Genomic DNA, 20,960 nt, shown 5'->3' with positions numbered 1-20,960 from the left:
TTGAGTCTTTATTTTGGTGGAAAGATCTGGAGAGTCCATCTGCATTGGCATGGTTATTCCCAGGTCTATGTCCCACTGTATAGTCCATCCCCTGTAGGGAAATGGACCACCTCAAAAGTTTGGGTTTTCACCCTTCATCTGTTTTAGCCATAGGAGGGGCTTATGGTCTGTCTGCACAATGAAGTGAGAGCCAAACAAGTATGGCCTCAGCTTCTATAGTGCCCAAACCACAGCAAAGGTTTCCCTCTCAATGGCTGACCAACGTTTCTCTCTGGGGGTCAGCCTTGTGCTAATAAAAGCTACTGGTTGATCCTGACCCTCTGAATTAATTTGTGACAACACAGGCCCTTCCCCCAACTCAGATGCATCTGTTTGGGCAATGAAATGTTTGGAATAGTCAGGACTTTGCAGAATGACTGCAGTGCACATGGCCTGCTTGAGATCATCAAATGACTTCCAACAGCTAGTTGTCGACTGAACTTTCTTGGGCATTCTTTTGATGTGAGATCATTCAAGGGAGTCACTATGGACCCATACCCTTTAACAAATCTCCTGTAGTACCCAGTCAGGCCCAAGAAAGCTCTGACCTGAGTCTGGGTAGTGGGAGCAACCCAGTCCATTATGGTCTGGATTTTGCTCTACAATGGTTGAACCCGGCCTCCACCCACAAGGTGGCCCAGGTATACAACATTACTCTGCCCTATCTGGCACTTGGTGGCCTTGATAGTGAGACCTGCTTTCTGCAGAGCCTCTAAGACATTCTTCAGGAGGACCAGGTGATCCTCCCAGGTGGAGCTAAAGACAGCGATATCATAAAGATATGCTGCACTATAGGCTTCCAGGCCTGTAAGGACTTTATGTTCATCAACCTTTGGAATGTGGCAGGTGCATTCTTCAAGCCAAATGGCATCACAATAAATTGATAATGTGCACTAGGGGCTGCAATGCATCCTAAGCTAGTCTGATTTGCCAATATCCAGCAGTGAGGTCAAATGTGCTCAAGAACTTGGCTGAGGCCAAAGTGTCTATGAGTTTATCTGAAATAGGAATAGGGTGAGCATCAGTCCTAATGGATGCATTGAGCCCCATGTAGTCCACACAAAACCTAATTTCTCTTTTACCTCCCTGGGTATGAGGTTTGGGTACCAGGACCACTGGATTAGCCCAAGGGCTATCTGAGGGTTCAGTCACTCCCAATTCCAGCATCTTTTGGACCTCAGTCCTGATGCAATCTCTGACATGGTCAGGCTGCCTGTAAATCTTATTTTTAACAGGTAAGCTCTCACCTGTGTCCACTTCATGGGTACACCAGGTGGTCTGACGAGGAGTCAGAGAGCATGTGTCTGCAATGATTGAGGACCTTCCTGCAATCAATCTGATGTTTCTCAGTTAGGCTGCCTGCTAAGGCTACACTATCTACTGAGCCATCAGCAGGGTTCTGTGAGAGGAGATCAGGGAGTGGGTCACTCTCTTCCTCCTGTCCTTCATCAGTAGCCATGATGAGAGCCAAAAGAGAATGTCCTATTAGGGAAGACGTACAAAAGTGGAGTTTGTCCTTCAATGAATACAAACAAGAAGAGAGTATGTCCTTTATTGGAAGATTTACCAAGATGGAGTTTTTTTTGTAAGGGAAGCTGATTGCTTTCATAATTACATAATTTATTGTTGAATGTTTGGATATCTATTCAAAGATAGAGTTCTTTAGGTGAAACTGAGCGAGAAGACAGTGTGCCCTTTACAGAAACCAACAAGATGGAGTTCTTGCAGGAGCTTATAGAGGAGAATAGAGTAGATGTTTGTAAGGATGATGGACCAAGATGGAGTCCATAAATGAGCAGAACTAGAAGAGAGCATAGCCTTTTTGAGAAGACTTCTAAAGAGCGAGTAGATATATCAAGGTTGCCACTCACCTGCATGTTGTGAAGAGACCTGTTTCCAATCTTGGGCTTTCATTTGTCAGTTTCATGCATTCTTGGAAATCCTCTGTTTGCTTTGGTTGAAAGGGTTCGGCTGACATATCTGATAATAGTGCTCTGTAATGGAAGTGACCAGGAGTGTAGACACAGTGTCCTCGTGACATAGAGCGAGGTGTCGACACTAGGATCTTAGGAGGCGCTGGTGAATGAGCAGGGGCCTACTTGCCCAGGAGCCAGTCTCTTGTTAGGCCACGGGCGATTCTTGGTGAAAGCCTCAATGTGTCAAGAATATTGATTATGTGAAACTGGTTTTGTTTCTGAGGCCTCGGATCATGGGTGCACATAAGTCACATATGTTCTTCATTTCATCTGTTTAGACGGGATGTGATTTCTCTGTTTGGTTCCTCTAAGGATCTCTTTGCATATAAGGCACTTTCTTGAGGAGCATTCAGTATGGCAAGCAACCATGCTAGGATTTCTTACCTATTACTCAGCCTTGGCTAGGGCTCGGACGATCACCCCATGTCAATGAGAAGTCACGAGTCACTGTATTGTGTGAAGAGTGGTGATGGGGCTGGGCATGCAAAGAGATAATCTTACTTTTGGGAAATGTGTACTGTTAAGCTGAGTTGTTGATTTGATTTTCCCTTAAGAAGACTATGTGCAAGATGATGCCTCAGCAGGCTTCTGTCAAGAACTCCATAGCCTTGATCCATGAGACATCGCTGTAACCTGTATACTCTGCAGGAAACTCTAATCTAGCGACTCTTAGGAGGATGAGAGGTTTCCTTGTCCCACACAGTTCTGGATATCTGTCTGCAGAAAGTGTACCCTTTCACACTGATGGGAGCTAGAGGTTGATGGGTGCTGTATTAAAGGGATCTCCAAGGGAAGTTAGTGTTAGCAGCAGTGAAGGTTTTTGCACCATACAGGAGTTGGGTATCATGATCGTGGGGCTGTGTAACATTAGTCGTGCGAGAGGTCGTGCACTGTAGAAGAGGGCTAGGCACATGGGATGAGGGTGTCCATTCCAACATTATATGATTGACCCAGACCTGAAAAAAATGTATCTTGTATACTTGTCTCAAACGGTATAATGGTACCTCTGTTTGCAGCTTTGTATTCCACAGATCAACTTTCATGAAGGACACAGAGCGCTGCATGCCTTCAAACCGCACTGCAGTCCTTGCCAGAGGTTGATATGTGCAGTTTTCTGGATTATTTTTTCGGGTTTCCTGTGTTTGTGCTTGTTCATTTACCATTTAAAAACACTGAGCAGTACCTGTATTTTATTTTCTTACTCTGTAATAATTCGGTGGTTGATATATATTTTTTTAAGTATATCACCTCCATCCCAAGGTCTACTCATCTTATTATTACCTGATGTTTATATCACAAACACTTATTCCGTCTGTGTTCCCCATCACTTTGCACCCCTTAGGATGCCCTTCCAGGAATTTGTAGAACAATTTTCCTGTCTTGAGATCTGCAACTTGACTCCAGATGTCCTGAACAAGGAGGGCGTGGGCAAATGGCACACCACGCTCTTTGAAGGCTCCTGGCGTCGAGGGAGCACGGCTGGTGGCTGCATAAAGTTCCTTGGTAAGTGAAATAACTGCAGTGGAAATGCAATCTGCCGGAACTACAAGAGTATATACCGCACTTTTGTTGTCCCAAAACAAGTTTCAGAAGGGGCCTTGCATGGCACAAAGGCACATGTCAAACCTTGACCCATCTTTGGCGCACGTATCCCTTAGTGCATCTGCACATTGTGGGTCATACTCTAGTCTGTGATGGAAACATGGAACTATTTTTAGGTCTGGCTTGACAGAGCAGGTACCTGCAAGACATATTGTGACCAACTGTTTCAAATACACATTGAATGGGCTGTGGCTCCATCCAGAGGATTACCTTCTCCCTTCATGCTGTTGGCTCTTTGGGTTATCATTCCACCTCACTGGAAGTGCTATAATCGTAGTGTATGTGGATCTATGATTTGAATATGGCAATCGATAATTACCAGCTTTGCACATTCAAGTCCTTCGATCCTATGTTCATTTTATACAGAATACAATCATTTTTTACTACCTTTTCACATCACTTGCAAAACCAACAGGACAGGCTTTAATATTATAAATAATAACTGTGCGTGCAATGCTTGTAAACAGCATTTGTGAATGCAAGTTTTCACATGTGTTGGCACATTAAAGCCAGTCCTAATGGGTTTGCTAATGCTTGTTAGAAAAGTCACCTTCAGGTATGCTACAAGCATTATGAGGCTTTATTTATAGCAAATTGTGTGCTATAGTCAAGTCAAGTCAAGTCAAAACCACTTTATTCGATTATTAAAAATGATAAAAGTATACAAAACAAATATTAGTTTCTTTTTTTTTAAAATAGTATCAAAGCATAAAATTCCATTAAAAACAGTTAAAACAATTTCATGGTAAAAGTCAATTAATCGTTATCGATAGACTTATGTTGACTGGTTTCCATTTCTACTTGTGCTGCCTGTCTGACCCTCCTCTTTCTAATAGACGCGACAAGAAAACTTGCAACACCAAACATGGTTACAGGGGATTCCATTAATTGTAAAAACAATAAAGCAGGTTTGGACTGTATAAATGCATACTCTTTCAATACTGGAAGAATAAACCTTTTTCGAGCTTCATGGTACAGGGGACAAAAAACATGAAATGCATGGTATCTTGGGGGGAGAAATCATCGCATTTACAAACAGCCATATCCTCAGGCCTATTCCATCCCTTAGAGTCACTTAATACCAAATGGATCTGGTTGAAACGAAATTTTGTCAGTAGCCATCTGTGGAAAGGGATCGTAACTATGGAAAGGTACGATTGCATGGCTAGTGACGAAATGAGCAAGAAATGGGCCCTAACTGCGGGTTTACTTAGCTCTTCTGATTCCCGCCCTAGCTCGCTGAGCTTAATGTAATTTATTTTAACCCATTTAAAGTCAGCTTTACATAGACCTTCAGGATTGGAGAAAATCTCTGGGCGCCCCAGTTTCATTGTTATCATTTTAATATAGGACAGCCACCGGATTTCCTTCATTTTATCTAAGTTTGTACAATCCTTCAGAATCTTGTGGTTCAGGGTAAGATTCGAGTTCAACCAGATTCTAATCCAAAGCAGTAATGGGGCCATTTTTATTATATCTAAAATATAGCCTATCCCCAACTCAAGGTGGACCGAGTGGCTCGCTGTCGATTGGGGAAGGCCGAGGAGGGCACGTAAAAATTTGTTTTCTTCTCTTTGAATAGAATCAGATTTAATATATCCCCGTTTTGCAGCCCCATACCTAGTAATTGATATAGTTTTAGCTTTGTAAATTGCTAGGATTGCTTCGCATGGTTTTCCCCCCAGTCTTTTAGCAAAACCTAATATTGCCGCTGCGGAGCTTCTCACAGCATTGACCTTAGTGGAGAGTTGCGGTGCCCAAAGTCCTTAGTCGTCAAAGACAACACCCAAATAGGTAAACACTTTCACTCTTGAGATTGCTTCCTTGTTGCAATAAAAGGATTTAATGTTATTTTTCCTCATGCCAAATGACATAATATGGGATTTACCATTGGACCACAAGGTCCAATGATTTCTTAAAATCCCCGAAAGAATCTAATCATCTTTGTAGACCAAGGGGGGTCTGAGCAAGTAAGACGGCATCGTCCGCGTATAGGAGTACAGGGATGGGCGTTCCTCCCATGCGCGGACTATCTAGTGTTGCCGTTAACAAGTTTTCTTCCAGGGTGTTTATATATAAGATAAATAACATAGGGGCCAGGATACATCCCTGGCGCACCCCTCTGCCTGATTTAAAACTTGCGGTACATTTCCCCTCCTGCGACATCCTTATTGAAGCTCTCAGGTCTCTATGTAACTCAGCTTAAAAGTACACCAAGGACCGATCAAGTCCTAGATCCAACAACATGGTCCACAGTCTTGATCTATTGACTAGATCGAAGGCTGTGGACAGATCCATAAATCCCAGAAAGATTGATCCATTGACAGCCTTCGTATATTTAGATACAATTAAATGTAGATTAAGACATTGGTTCTCCGTCCCCCTCCCCATTCTAAAGCCATACTGGGCATTACATAGAATATCTTTCTCCGTAGCCCAGTCTGTTATTTTAGCTAGAATAACCTTCCCTAAGATTTTAATGGAGGAATCTAGTAAAGATATTGGCCTATAACACCTGGCATTTCCCCTTTGGCCCTTCTTAAACACAGGGATTATAATTGAACGGGACCATGATTTCGGGAACCCTGTGGCAGCCAATGTGTTAAAAACATTTGTCAGTATTTTTGCCCAGTATTTGGGATTAATCATATACATGTCCAAGGGCCCGCCGTCAGGGCCTGGCGCCTTGCCCCCTGCCGTACCCTCTATCGCTTTTTCAACCTCCACTGTATTAAAGCTGATAGGTAACAACGGTGGGTCAGAAATTGGTACCTCAAAGGTTTCTAGGTCAATATTGCTCCCATAGATCTTTTCAAAGTGGGTTAACTCGCAGTCGTCTCCTGTGCCCTGTTGTAAACGGAGAAAGCGGAGGAAATACCTTGTTCATTTTGCCCAGCAGTTTAAAGGACTGGATTTTGGACCCTGAGGAATCCTGAGCCCGTGTGCTCCAACGGAGGTCTAGCGCCACAGCTGAGGGAGTGGAAGCAGTCAGTGGGAGCGGGACTGCGAGGCCCAGAGGTGCTTGCGCCACGTCATCGCGCGCACCTGGTGCCTCTTCCCGCCCCCCCTCCTCCCCGAGGGCTCTTAACGACTCGCGGCCCCCGCTCCGCGGGAGCCGCTCGCAGTCGTCTCCTCTGCCCTGTTGTAAACGGAGAAAGCGGAGGAAATACCTTGTTCGTTTTGCCCAGCAGTTTAAAGGACTGGATTTTGGACCCTGAGGAATCCTGAGCCCGTGTGCTCCAACGGAGGTCTAGCGCCACAGCTGAGGGAGTGGAAGCAGTCAGTGGGAGCGGGACTGCGAGGCCCAGAGGTGCTTGCGCCACGTCATCGCGCGCACCTGGTGCCTCTTCCCGCCCCCCCCTCCTCCTATATTTTCTTCCTACCAGACGCGAACGCGGGACGCGCGCGGACGGAAGCGCGGGCAAAGACCGGGCAAAGAGCGGGCCGTTTGAGGCCGTTCGAGTACGGCAGAGTCCGGCCCCGGCCCATCCTCTTTGCCCGACCCTGCTTTGCATTTCTTTGTTTCCCTTTGCTCCCTGTACATTGAGTCCACTGATTAGTGTGTGAAACACTATACAGTTATAAGCAGATTTTAATATGCCTCTAAGATCAGGTAAAGAACGCACTGTCCAAATCTAAATCACCAACGGAGTTGTTTCAGGCCCTTTGGACGCTTTTATTACCCGAGCCACAGGGATTCTAGAAAAGGAAATCGCGATGGTGGAAAAAAGACTTTCTCTTGACCTTGTCAGTGGGAAGCGATCCTCTCTGGGTGGTTTAGCAATGATTACTAGCCCTGTCACACATGCAGCTTTTAACTGTATTACCACTGAGGCATTAGTTCATATTGATAGTGTTGGAGAGGGCCTCCCTGTTTCCTCCTCGTCCCATGTACACCACAATTTGGAGGATACTCTTTCAAGCGGGGGAGACGAAACCCAGGATAGTGGGGGTAAAGAACCTAGTTTTATATCCAGTCTAAACTCTTGTCACCTATCTCCTAATGTCTCTAATACCAATAACATTGTCTCGTATTCCCCAGTAGAGGCAGACCACTTGGGTCCAGATCCAAGTTCTCGTAAGAGGAAGCAAGATATGAGTCACAGGGGGGGGGAGAGATAGCAAGATGCCCAAATTAAAAGACACATCCAACAAAGTTACTTCAGCCCACGAGCTCCCCCGGGATACACAAATACCACCAGTTTTCCCAAATGTGCTATGCCCTTCCCTTAACTCCTTAGGATCTTCTAACCCCTGTCCCTTGTGTCTAAATAGTGATGAAATCCTATTGGCAAAAATGGAGGCTATCATTAAAACTCTTCTACTTCCCGTATTGGAACGTACAAGATTGATGACTTCTAAAATAGATACCATGGAGTCTACAGTAAGGACAAATATGGGTTTGCTACAACGGTTAGCCAGCCCTTGTTCTGTTGTAGGCCCCAGTACACAGCCAACAACAAAGATTACCTGCACTAAAAATGCCCTCACTAGTAAAACTACCAAACCTATAGTTACAGGGGCAGACAACAACAAATCGATAGGGGGGGGGGAGACCAAGAGACATCCCTAATAAGGCAATTGAGGGCAATTCCTCACAGGCTCCAAAGACGAAGGTAAATGATAAATCTAACCCTGTTAAACTCAATCCCAGCACTCCTCGCCAGCAATCACTAAGGTTTACATCTAACCACCGAAGCCCAAACATCCCGAGGGTGGGGAAAAATTCTAGGTACACTAACCCCCGTGCAGATCTCCCTCCGGAGGCAACACAATACACAATAGTATTAACTGGTGTTGCCCCTCTAAAGCCTGGTTACAAGGAGTCAGACGGGGATCTACGTAATAAGGTGATCTTCTGGCTGAATAAAAACCGTCCCCTGCCGCAATCTTTGTCAACGGAAATTCTCTTCGTAAGAAGAGTTGATTGGGTGGGTCACGGGACTAAAGATTTAGAGGGTGACTGCATATTAACCTCATTTAAAGACCCTTGGGTAGTAGACACCATCTGTAGAGAAGCTAGGTTTGCTAGACAGGGTGATGTTCAAACTCTGGGGCTAGCATATTTCTATCCCCAGAGACAGTGTTCTTTTGCACCTGTCAAAAACTCTGGGAGACCACCTGTCAGGAGGCATCCCATAGCGATGACACCATATCCCCAATCACTCCCATTTCTCTTCAACCGCTATGGCCCCCTTTCTGATCTTGAGGCCGTAGATTGACATCACATATCATTCAGGCAGCCTAATTCAGCTGAGAACTGTGGGCTTGTGTTACCGACACCATGTCTGGAGGTTATTTTGCCCACTAATAATGCTGAGGAATGTTCGGGAGTATTGGACACCGAAGAAACCGAAGAAGCCATTGTCTCAGTACCAAGGGTCCCAAAGGAGGTTATGTTGGTGGGACAAACTCCGGATAACCACAAAGGTACAGAGAGAAGGCCGGGCATAGGGGGTGAATTGGTATCTATGGAAGCTCCGGCCCCTTTGTTCCCCAATGTTGCCCCCTCTTTGGAACCATTTAACATACTGTCTTGGAACATTGCCGGGGTTAAGGGTCGTATGCTCTCTGAGGACTGGCTGGAGTTCATGGACACATTTGATATCATCCTTTTACAGGAAACATGGGCACCAGACCCAGTCTACAGGTTGGGATATGTCAACTTTTTTAAACCAGCAATCAAGGGTGGTAAGGGGCGAGCTTCCGGGGGTCTGTTGATCTGGGTGAAGCAGTCACTCGGTTATTACCCCACTGAGATACACGTAGTGAACCCTGATCTTTTGATAATTAAGTTAAGTAAGGCAGGCCAATGTGATCTGGTAGTATTTAACATATATGCTCGAGGTTTACCTGGCGGTCGCTGCCCCCCCTTGTTGGATGTTTTGGACCACAAACTTGCTGGCTTGGGTAGTGGAATTGTTACCATCTTAGCAGGTGATTTAAACTGCACTTTCGAGCCACTCTATGATATAGGGGACAACTGGGGAACAGCAGAGGATGCAGCCTGGGGTATTCCCGATCTATTACCTGCTAAAATTGTTAAAGCGAGTGAGGCTGCAGTAAGCTGGACGGCTCTTTGCTTAACCCGAGGATTTCGGGCCACAAACGGACGTACCAAATCAGACTTAAGAGCCAATTTCACTTTTGACAATGGTCAGAGGAAAAGCCGGATTGACTATTTTCTGCTAAAGCTGGAATATTGGCAGTTGTTGGTGGACATGGAAGTGGTATCTCGCCCTGAAAGTGACCACAACCCCCTGGTACTTAAATTAGGGATACCAGGAACGAGGAGATTGGAGGGTCCTGGTTCCTCACAGACAGGGGATGTGTATCTGACTAACGATCGGAAAAGGTTAAAATGGGTTAGATTTGTGAACGATGAGTCCTTACAGGAAAATGTTAACTCTGTGGTCTTAAAAACGCTGGATGAAATAATGTTATATGAACTGCCGGAGGGTAGCTCTGAAAATACTAATATTAACATAATCATTGATCTTCATGAATGCTGTTTTGACCATCTTAAGACCCTACTTTCTCTCCCATGTCAGAAGGGAACTGCCAAATCAATTGTCCCCCGCCAGAAATGGTATAATAAAAAGTGTAGGAGGCCCACGGTAACGTTATCAAGGCAGTAAAATCCCGGAATATGGATGTAATTAAAGCGGCTAGATCACAATATAAGAAATTCCAGTGGGAGGCCAAACGGGAGTGGGAGGACACGTATTGGTCAGATCTTCTGGACGCTTCCACCATGAATGACCCGACTAAATTTTGGAATTTGGTAAAATGGGGGAAGGATCCCGACTTACGTACCCCCTCCAACCATGTGCCTCCCGAGGCTTGGGTGACTTTCTATGCGGCACAATTTAGTATTGAGAATATTAATCCCCCTTGCACTTTGGGCAAGGCGTTTTTGCCATTCACCTGCGCGGAGAAACTTAATTTCTCCGAAGACGAGGTAGAACTAGCACTTGGATTGACGCAGCGGGGGAAAGCACCAGGCATGGATCTCATCCCTGCTGATTTGCTAAAATGTAAGCCTGCCCTCTGGGTGCCTTATATAACCAAGATCGCTAATGCAATTGCCAAGGGTGCCAGAATTCCCAAGTCGTGGAAGGGGGCGGAGATACTCCCAATCCATAAAAAAGGGGACAGGTCTAACCCGGGTAATTATCGTCAGATTAGTCTCTTGGACTCTATCCAAAAAATCATTGCACGCATGGTTCTGGGCAGGGTCCAAGGATGGATCGAATTAGAGGACATATTATCGCCCATGCAGGCGGGCTTCAGATCGGGAACAAGTACCATCGACCAGGTGTTCAGATTTTGTCTGATCTACTGGAAGGTGGTCTTGCTTGGCAATGGTACCATCTTTGCAGCATTTATCGATCTGAAGTCCGCCTTCGATCTAGTGCCGAGGGATAAACTATGGGTTGTCCTGAGGGAACGAGGTATACCCATGGAGCTACTAGACCTAATAGTTAGAATGCATGAAGACAACTTTGCAAGGGTGAGGTGGGGTGGTCAGGGTCAAGTGACGGAACCGTTCCCCGTAACCCGTGGCGTTCACCAGGGGTGTGTCCTGGCACCTACCCTTTTTATCTTATTTATGGATCAGTTAGTTAAATTCTTTGCGGACACTCCTACCGATGCCCCTATGTTGCAGGGACTATGTTCCCAATGCTTATCTTCGCTGATGACACCCTACTCCTCTCTAGAACACGAAGCGGACTTCAGCGGGCGCTGGACCGCTTTGAGGAGTTTTGTGACATTAGCGACCTTAAGGTAAACGTGGACAAGACCAAGTTCATGGTCCTCACAAGGAACCATCCTGTCCGGAGCTCTGTAAGCATGAGTGGAGTAAATCTGGAACAAGTTGAGACCATGACATACCTGGGGGTTACACTAGATCGCTGTCTGAAATGGAAAGACCAAGTTGGTGCTCAGCAGCTTAAGTTCACCCGTCTTGCTGGGTGTCTTTTGAAGGAACAAAAGAAATCAATAACTAAACGGGTCATCCCAGCTCTTAAGATCTACGACACTAAAATAAATTCAGCAATCTTATATGGTGCCGATCTTTGGGGCTATATGGATCTTTCCAATCTTTTTAAAACTCAGTGTAAGTTTCTACGAAACTTGATTGGATTACCGCAATCGACCCCTTCCATTCCCCTTTGTTTGGATCTGGGGTGCCTTCCTATCGATGAGATGGCCAGATTTAGGCTGGTGGCCTTTTGGAGGCGTATATGGACCTCTCAGGATCTTGCTCTTTTCGCGAGGGAATTGGCGGAAGTAAGGTCAATTGGGGGTTCTGGGAGAATTCCCTGGCTCCGAATGGTAAAAAAGATCCTAGTTGACATGGGGTTGGAACAGTTATGGACATCTCCCAGTATCAGTGCCTTTCCTTCCAAACAGGAATTTAAGGCACTCTACTGGGCCTCACTCCGCAGAACACGTGTCCTTGCCTCCGGTACCACTAGTCTCACCGGACGGTTCCTGACCTTCAAGTTGGATCCCCTTCGGGAGTTATATTGGGATATAATTACCAAACCACTAGACAAGAAACTCTACCACCAGTTTCGGGTGGGAGCCTTGCCATTAAACACCTTTACGAACAAGTGGACTAACGTTGCTACCAAATTTTGTAGATGGTGCCCATCCCACAAGGAAACCGAGGGCCATTTCTTGTTCGCCTGTCCTGCCTACTCTGCACCGCGAACCAAATGGCTAAAACCCCTGTTCCAGCGCCTTCCTTTCAGAAAGTCAGCAGAGGCCTTCATGGTTCTTAGATCTAACACCTCAGAGGTGTTCGTGGTAAGTCTAGCTAAATTCCTAGGTTGGGCCTGGATTATTAGGTTAAAATGAAGTTAAAATTGCTAAATAGATCCTCCGATATTCTCACTCTGTGGTTACCTGCTTCCACCCCCTTTTAGCATAGGATATTACATAACATCTGCTGTTTCTGGAATGGTTTTGCTAAATCCTTAATCTTATTTTTTATAAATTCATGGTATCTGAGAGTTTTTTTATATGTTTTCGACAGGTTTGTCTTTATATTCCTAGTTGTTTAATAACATCTTAACTTTAATCTGTTTTTTTCTGTTCTGCTTATTTTTTTGCCCAGTTTTCTTTTATTATTTTTGTACTAGGTTGATACTGTTACGTTTTAAACTCATAAATTTTATAAATGTACATTGTTAATATAACTATATAGCATGAAAGATTTATTTTAATATGTTATAATGTGTCTTTTATGATTTGTTATAAATCGAAATAAAGACTTTAAAACCTGAACCTGGGTTAACCATACCTCCTCTGAGATGTTAACTTCTAATACAGCGTTCTGGGTACCAGTGAACAAAGGATTGTTGACAATTGCCCAAAACTTGGCACAACCTTTCATTGTTGCTTTTTCCATTAATGCTGCCCAAGCATCTTGTTTAATTTCGTTTTTCCGTGCCTGGACTGTTAATGAGTACTCTTTCCTTAGCTGAGCTACTAAACTTTTATTCCTAGGAGTCTTGTTAAGAGCCTTTTTAAGTAAGTTATGAGCTTTAGTGCATTTATGATCAAACCAGCCGCAGGCAGAATTCGGGTCTTAATTGTTCTTTAGCCACTTGCTGGCAGATAGCTTCACACGATGCTATTACATCCCCCACATAAATGAGGGGGTCTGCACATAATATTTAGTTCCGAGCCCACCTTTGTAGTAATGGTGTGCAGAAAATCTTCCGGAGTAACCTTACACCATTTTAATCTCCTCCCTTGATCTTTAACTTTTAGATCAGCTGCAACTTGGACCAGAGATGTTTTATTCAGGAGGGCAAGACAGTTATCCAGTTCAATCACTACCGGATTGTGGTCACTGAAGGAAGAGGGTATAGCATTATAAAAAATAACGTGGCTTAAAAGTCCAGGGGATAGGAATATGTAATATATTATTGATTCGCAGTCCCTAGCTCTGTACGTTGGAACACAGTTATTCTCATCAATAAACCCCACCTCAAACAAGTCATTATTGGACAAAAGTGCCTCCAAAGCTTCCCCCTTGGAACTATGTTCGAAATGTTGAGGGGTTGTGAAAGCAGGAGCATCACTGTCGCTATATTGGCAGTTTAAATTACATAAATGTACATTAAAATCTCCCATCAGGATATAGTGAACAAAAATGGTTTGATTTTCCTTATAAGTTATTTAAAAATTTGACAACGAATGCAGATGCTCGTTTGGGGACTCCCCTTGCAGAGAGTTGTGACAGTTAATAAGAATTAGTTTAGTGTTATTTGCCAAACTTACTTCTAATATTAGATAGTTTGGGGAAGTACAATCCACCTTTTTAACTCTTCCTGTAATGTTTACTGAAACCAGAAACATCAGTCCCCCTCTATCTCTCCCTGCTAACGAACTCAAGGCAGGTACACAGTAAGATGTAAAGCCATTAATCCAAAAATCACAAACCTTGTCCCAAGTCTCTTTCACCAAATTTAGCCAGACATTATCATCCCTTTTGGACCGAAGGCCAGCAATATTCCAACTTAATATTTTTACCTTTTCCGCCACTCCCTCAATATTGCTTGCACATAAAGGTTGAGTATTATTATGGGAAATTTTTACTTGTGCAGATTCCATACATCCTGGATCAGCCAGTCTCTCCCCTCCCTGTTCCTCCCAGACCTCCCAGACCTCACGCCAGTCACACGCCTCTAGACCCGAGAGTGAGTCGAATCTATTCTGTGTCATAACATTGGGCCCTTCCCTGCAGTGATTTTCAACGTTATAGAAGTGTGTTACTGTAGGGGCCTGAGGCACAATAGGGGTAAATGGTCTAAATCTCCCAGGATTAGGATTAGGAGGAGCTTTGATTAAATGGGTGTAAAAGTAACCAAGTGGTCGCACGCAAATACTATTTGTATCGTAAACCAAGGAGGCTGCCCTTAACAAAACTGTGGCAGCATGTTGAGGATGTTTAAAATTTACAATAATACAGTCCCCAGTGCATGTCTTTGTGGACGGGCCAATCCAGTTTGCCCTTCTGGTGGACAATATTTGGTCGGAAAATATAGAAGGGAAGCCGCATCTCCTACTCAACCATGACACTGTTTTGTTTTTTAATGAATCGTGTGATTCCTCCTGTGACTGGGCAAGATGGTGATCAGGAGGCGGGACATTAGTAAGAACAACCATGTAGGGGGATGTATGACGTTACAACGCATACTTTTACAACGCCTACCTTTACAACGCATTTTTTACACCGCAACATCCATTACAACGCACACCATTACAACGCATTCCACTACAACGCATACTACATTTACAACGCATACCATTACAACGCATTACGTTACATTGCATGTAAGGTAAGTGTTGGATAGTGTAGGGGTAAACATTACTATTCTAACTCCAGGGGGTGCAACAGTAGGGTAAGTGTTGGATAGTGTAGGGGTAAAAATTACTATTCCAACTCCAGGGGGTGCAACAGTAGGGTAAGTATTGGATGGTAAGTTATGTGTTGTAATGGTATGCGTTGTAATGACTGCGTTGTAATGGTATGCGTTGTAGTGGTGTGCGTTGTAGTGTCATGCGTTGTAATGACTGCGTTGTAAATGCATGCTTTGTAATGGATTTTGCGTTGTAAAAGTTTCGTTGTAATGGTAGTGCGTTGTAAAAATTGCGTTGTAATCGTTGTATACCACGTAGGGTGCACAATCAGGGGGAAGGTGTATGAAGCGACTTATCTTTGGCTGTCTAAATTCCAATGTACTATCTGGACCTGGAAAATGTTGTTTAGTAGTACGAGATGATGGGGTAGGGTCAGGGGGAGTAGCTTCACTAACAGTAATATGCTGGCTTCGTTGCTGCTGGTTATCTTTACTTTTTCCCTGTCCCACACCAACAGGACCCTTAGCGACAGCCTTCACTTTTTCGACCGAGGCCAAGTGTGTTGCTAGCAAACCTCCTAGCCTCTTAACTTCTGAGGTGACAAAATCTAATTTGAGCACCAGGGGGTTGATGATTTCCTCCATCTTAGCCTCAATCTTAGCTTCTATGTTGCCGACCAGTAAAGCAAATTGTCTGGGCTTATGTTAAAACTGGCTGCACTATTTACTTACTGTGGGTCGGTTCCAGCAACACGATCACTTTGAACTGATTGAGTAGTTTCTACTCTTTTTTTACTGTGCTTCCCCCCGCGTTTAACTTGTAATTTTCTGCAGGTTCTCACTGGTCTAGAAGCTGGCGGGACCTCCTCTGAATCCTCAATAGATATATCAGGTAATTCCTCCTGCAGCTCGGAATGGACCTGTGCTTCAGCCCTTACGACCACCCGATTATCCAAATCAAGCGTGTCATCAGCTAGGATTTCCACTGGGGAATTAGGGGTATCTTGGTGTAAAACAGGTGGGCTCCCTAAACCTAGTGAGGCTCTCATATCTTTATTAATTTTATCTACCATTTTTACCAAGTAATTGTCCAATGTGCCTGCACCAGGTAGAGCCTTATCAGTTTTAGCTTTAGACATAGTCAGAACTTGAAAATAATACTTTGGTATTAGATAAGAGACCTGGCAAGTGATAAGAGTAATATGCCCTGGTACTAAGGTTACAAGTATGTTAACTAGTTTAGTACCTAATACCTATAACAAAACCCTATCCAAGTTCAAAAGAGATACAGAGTCTCACTTAGGCCAGAGTAACGTGTGTTGCAGGACCAAAGGTCCGTGGCCCGGCCCGGCCTCCTTCGGCCTTGGACGGCCACAGACGGCCCTCCCTTTGCTCAGGCTTAGCCCGGCACCCGCCCGCGCCCGTCCCACGTTGCGCGTCCCGCGTTGCGCGTCACTGTTTGGACCTTTAAGGTTATGACGATGATGGGGCGGAGCTACGGTGCTGGTGTTGGCCCCGCGGTCTCCTGGGCCTCAGAGTCCTTCACAGTGCCCCCAAACGTTGCGCCTTTGCTCGTAGGCGAAGCGTCTCCCGCGGAGCGGGAGGCGCGAGCAGTAGATGAAGCCCCGGTGAAGAAGGGGCGGAGCTACGGTGCTGGTGTTGGCCCCGCGGTCTCCTGGGCCTCCGAGTCCTTTACAGTGCCCCCAAACGTTGCGCCTTTGCTCGTAGGCGAAGCGTCTCCCGCGGAGCGGGAGGCGCGAGCAGTAGATGTAGCCCCGGTGAAGAAGGGGCGGAGCTACGGTGCTGGTGTTGGCCCCGTGGTCTCCTGGGCCTCAGAGTCCTTTACAGTGCCCCCAAACGTTGCGCCTTTGCTCGTAGGCTAAACAAATGTCGACTAATAATGACAGCAATTTGTGTGCTAAGGCAGTTATAAAAAGTGATGCATGATAGCTGTGTGTACTGCATCTCAAAGGGCGGATTTCGTTTGTCATACTCTAGTTTTCCTTTAAAAACAATGAAGACTTTGGTCATCGATAGTTAGAATCCAGGTACGATGTACTCTACCAGGGGTGTTGATGTGAAGCCATGGCATGTTGTAGTGAAGTGAAATAAATTATTTTTGTTCTGGATATGGTACATTATTTAAGCTGTTTTGTTAAATCAGAAAAGGCTGTGACTGGAGAATAGGTTGGTATTACATCTGAAATTAACAAGTAAATGAGAAACTCAGCTTAAGAAATAGAAGCAGATTTTGTTCTTTCAATGTTCCAGTACATTTGGAGTGTGAATATCCCTTATCATTTTGTAAGGTATCCAGTTTGTGAAAAAGCATCACTGTTAGAAGGGGCGATCTCAGAGGGCCAGGTTATGCTCACCCGACCACCCCGGGACCCACCTCTCCCACAAGTAATGCCGAGTCTTAACGTGAGGTCCTCGCCGGGGAGGACGTCGGGTCTAGGATCGTACACACTGAGCTCACACCACACTTATGAATGGACACCACACCGTAGGTTTTCAGTAACAGGTTCTTTATGAACAGTAAAAAGGAAGCAGCACTCTTATTTACAAGCGATCGAGGGATCGTAAAGTCTCAGGAATTCGGGAAGAGGGAAGCGGGACAGTCTCAGTCTTTAGGCCAGGACGAAGCGTACCCTGCGCACAGCTCTCAATCCTCGAGCCGGGGGATACGGAAGATGATGGTCGTACTGGTTGCTTCACTCACTTCGAGTCGACTCAGGTCGTGTTGGTAGCGTCGATGGTCCAGCAGGACCAGAGTTCTCCTCGAGCCGCGACGAGGTCAGCAGGGCTCGATCCGGAGGTGTTCTTGAGGAGCAGCGACAGCGTCAGCAGGGCTCAGGAGGTTTCACCAAGATCTCTTTAGAGTTCAAGCTCGAGCCGCGACGAGGTCAGCAGGGCTCCGAGGTTCTTAGTTCCGTCTTTGCGAGGACGAGCCGCGACAGCGCCAGCAGGGCCCTGATGTTCCAGTTCCGTGTTATGAGAAGGAGCCGCAACAGCGTCAGCAGGGCTCGAAGATTTCAGAGGTTCAGTTTTCCCCAAGGGTCAGCCGCGATCAGATCAGCAGGGCTTTCTTGTCCAGGATACAACTGCCCGCTAGTTGTTGGGAGGGCCTTGATATAGTTCAGTGGCCCTTTGATGTCCGGACCCTCGCAGGCATAGGTCTCATGCCTTGGGGGGCTGGTCGTTGGGGAGGTCCGGCGGTTGGCTCTTTGATCCTTTTTGAAGATGCGCCCGGGAATTCCCAGACGCCCAGCAGGTCTGGAGCCAGCACTCGGGGGAGCCAGAGGTGCGATTGAAACTGGCCCTCAGGGGGAGGACAGAGGTGTGAGAGAAACCAGTCTTTCGGGGGAGGCCGGAGGTGCAATCGAAACTCCCTGTCTTATCTCACTCGGGGGAGCCCTTTACCCCCCAGCCGGGACTGGCGCGTCTAGAGCCTAAGTTTCGCTGGGGCCGGGGTCATGCTAGGCCCAGGGAGTCAGGGGCCTCAGGAAAAGAAAATGGCTGTCGGGCCCTGTGGGGTGATGCAGGGGCATGCGGGGCTGGTCGTCGGCTGCGGGGTCGTGCAGGGAGTTTGGGCGTACAGGGAACAGGACGACCAGGGGATTCTGGGTGCAGGGCTAGGCTAGCTGGGTGCTGAGGAACGGGGGGGAACCACGCCACAAGGCCAGGTCCAACACGCGTCCCCCCCAGCTAAAAGGCGGAGAGAACTACCCATCCCCTTGGGGGTTCTCTTCACTGAGGCGGAAGAATCGGGACAGGCCGTCTGCGTTGGAGTGGTCAACACAAGGACGGTGCTCGACAGTAAAATCCATCCCCTGGAGGGAGATGGACCATCGCAACAGTTTGGGGTTCTCCCCTCTCATTTGCATTAGCCACCGGAGGGGTCGGTGGTCGGTTTGGACCCGGAAGTGAGTACCGAACAGGTAGGGCCTCAGCTTCTTCAGGGCCCAAACCACTGCGAAGGCCTCCCACTCGATGGTGCTCCACCTTTGCTCTCGAAGGAGTAGCCTCCGGCTAATGAATGCCACTGGCTGGTCTAGGCCGCGTTCGTTCACCTGAGATAGGACTGCTCCGATGCCATGCTCGGGCGCGTCCGTTTGGACCACGAACTCTCGGGAGTAGTCCGGGGCCTGCAGTACGGGGGCAGTGCACATGGCGTCTTTTAATGCTTCGAACGCCTCTTGGCAGGCGGGGGTCCAGCTAACTTTCTTCAGCTGGTTTTTGGAGGTTAACTCCGTGAGGGGGACTACGATGCTGCTGTATCCTTTTATAAATCTTCGGTAGTACCCAGTGAGCCCTAGGAACGCCCGCACTTCCGTCTGGGTTGTGGGGGCCTCCCAGGCCACAATCGCATCGATTTTGGGCTGGAGGGGGGCTACTAGGCCGCTTCTGACCTGGTGCCCCAGGTAGACCACGGACCCTTGTCCGATTTGGCACTTGCTTGCTTTAATGGTGAGACCTGCCCTCTGCAGGACCATCAACACCTCCCAGAGGTGTTGGAGGTGCTCGGACCAGTGGGAGCTGAACACCGCGATATCGTCTAGATACGCGGCACTAAATTCCTCCAACCCAGCCAGTACCTGGTTAACCAGCCTCTGGAAGGTGGCGGGGGCATTTTTTATTCCGGAGGGCATCACCCGGAAATGGTAGTGACCATCCGGGGTGGAGAAGGTGAATCTCTCTCTGGCCCCCTCGGTGAGGGCGATCTGCCAGTATCCGCTGGTCAAGTCGAACATGCTGAGATAGCGAGCAGCTCCTAGGCGGTCAATAAGCTCGTCAGCTCGGGGAATGGGGTGAGCGTCGGTCCTGGTGACTGCGTTGAGCCCGCGGTAGTCCACGCAGAACCTCAGCTCAGGAACAGCGCCGGGGGTGGCCGCCTCCGGAACCAGGACCACGGGGCTGGCCCATGGGCTGTCAGAGGCTTCAACCACTCCCAGGGCTAGCATCTTGGAGACTTCGGCATTGATGCAGGCCCGGACTCGGTCAGGGACGTGGTAGGCTCTGTGCCATACCGGTGGGCTATCCCCGGTGTCCACATCGTGGACGCACCAACCGGGGACGAGGGAGAAAAGGTCAGATAACTGTCCCAGTAAATGGCGACAGTCCTCGCGCTGCTCGGGGGTGAGGGAGGGGGAGAGACTCACTCCCTCTACGGAGCCATCTTTCTCTTTCGTACACAGGAGATCGGGGAGAGGCTCCGTGTCCTCCTCCGCTCTGTCGTCGGTGGCGAGGAGCAAACTCAACTCGGACCGCACGAAGTTGGGTTTGAGGCGGTTCACATGAAGGACCCTCAAGGGGTTCCTGGGGGTCTGCACATCGATGAGATAGATAACCTGGCTCTTGCGTTCCACCACCTTGAAGGGTCCTGTCCATTTGTCTTGCAGGGCACACGGTTCCACTGGGGCCATCACCCAAACCTGCTGTCCGGGCTGAAACTCGACCCAAGTGGCATTCTGGTCATACCAACGTTTCATTTCTTCTTGACTGGCCTCGAGGTTTGCCTCGGCCAGTTCTCGGAACTTCCGAGTCTGATTTCGGAGGGCCAGGATGTATCGAAACACATCTGGAGGGGGCTCCGGGGCCGCCGTTTCCCAACCTTCCTTGACCAGGCTGAGGGGCCCCCGGACGGGGTGCCCATAGAGCAGCTGGAAGGGGCTAAACCCCAAGGATTTCTGGGGGACTTCACGGTAGGCGAACAGGAGACAGGGAAGGAGGACGTCCCACTTGCGCCTCAGGGGCTCCTCGAGACCCATGATCATTCCCTTGAGGATCCGGTTGAATCGTTTAACCAGGCCGTTACCTGGGGGGTGGTATGGGGTGGTGAACTTGTACGTCACCCCACACTGTTGCCAGAGGGACTTCATGTACTTGGAGATGAAGTTCGTTCCCCTGTCGCTCACCACTTCTCGCGGGAATCCCACCCGGGAGAAGATCCCCATGAGAG

At 47.3% G+C, this 20,960-nt stretch overlaps 1 protein-coding gene across 1 annotated transcript in view; it reads left to right on the top strand.

The window, feature by feature from the left end:
- LOC144762256 (calpain-1 catalytic subunit-like) overlaps window positions 1–20,960 on the top strand; it is an 879,063-nt gene that overhangs the window by 497,419 nt on the left and 360,684 nt on the right. Inside the window, exon 9 of the mRNA XM_078647399.1 lies at window positions 3,358–3,518. Coding sequence (XP_078503525.1) covers window positions 3,358–3,518 — 161 coding nt within the window. The remainder of the gene's footprint in view (window positions 1–3,357; window positions 3,519–20,960) is intronic.

This window comes from Lissotriton helveticus, chromosome 6 (genome assembly GCF_964261635.1).
Source record: "Lissotriton helveticus chromosome 6, aLisHel1.1, whole genome shotgun sequence".
Taxonomy (NCBI): domain Eukaryota; kingdom Metazoa; phylum Chordata; class Amphibia; order Caudata; family Salamandridae; genus Lissotriton; species Lissotriton helveticus.
Note: the sequence above shows the minus strand (reverse complement) of the source record. Positions and strands in the feature narration are given on the sequence as shown.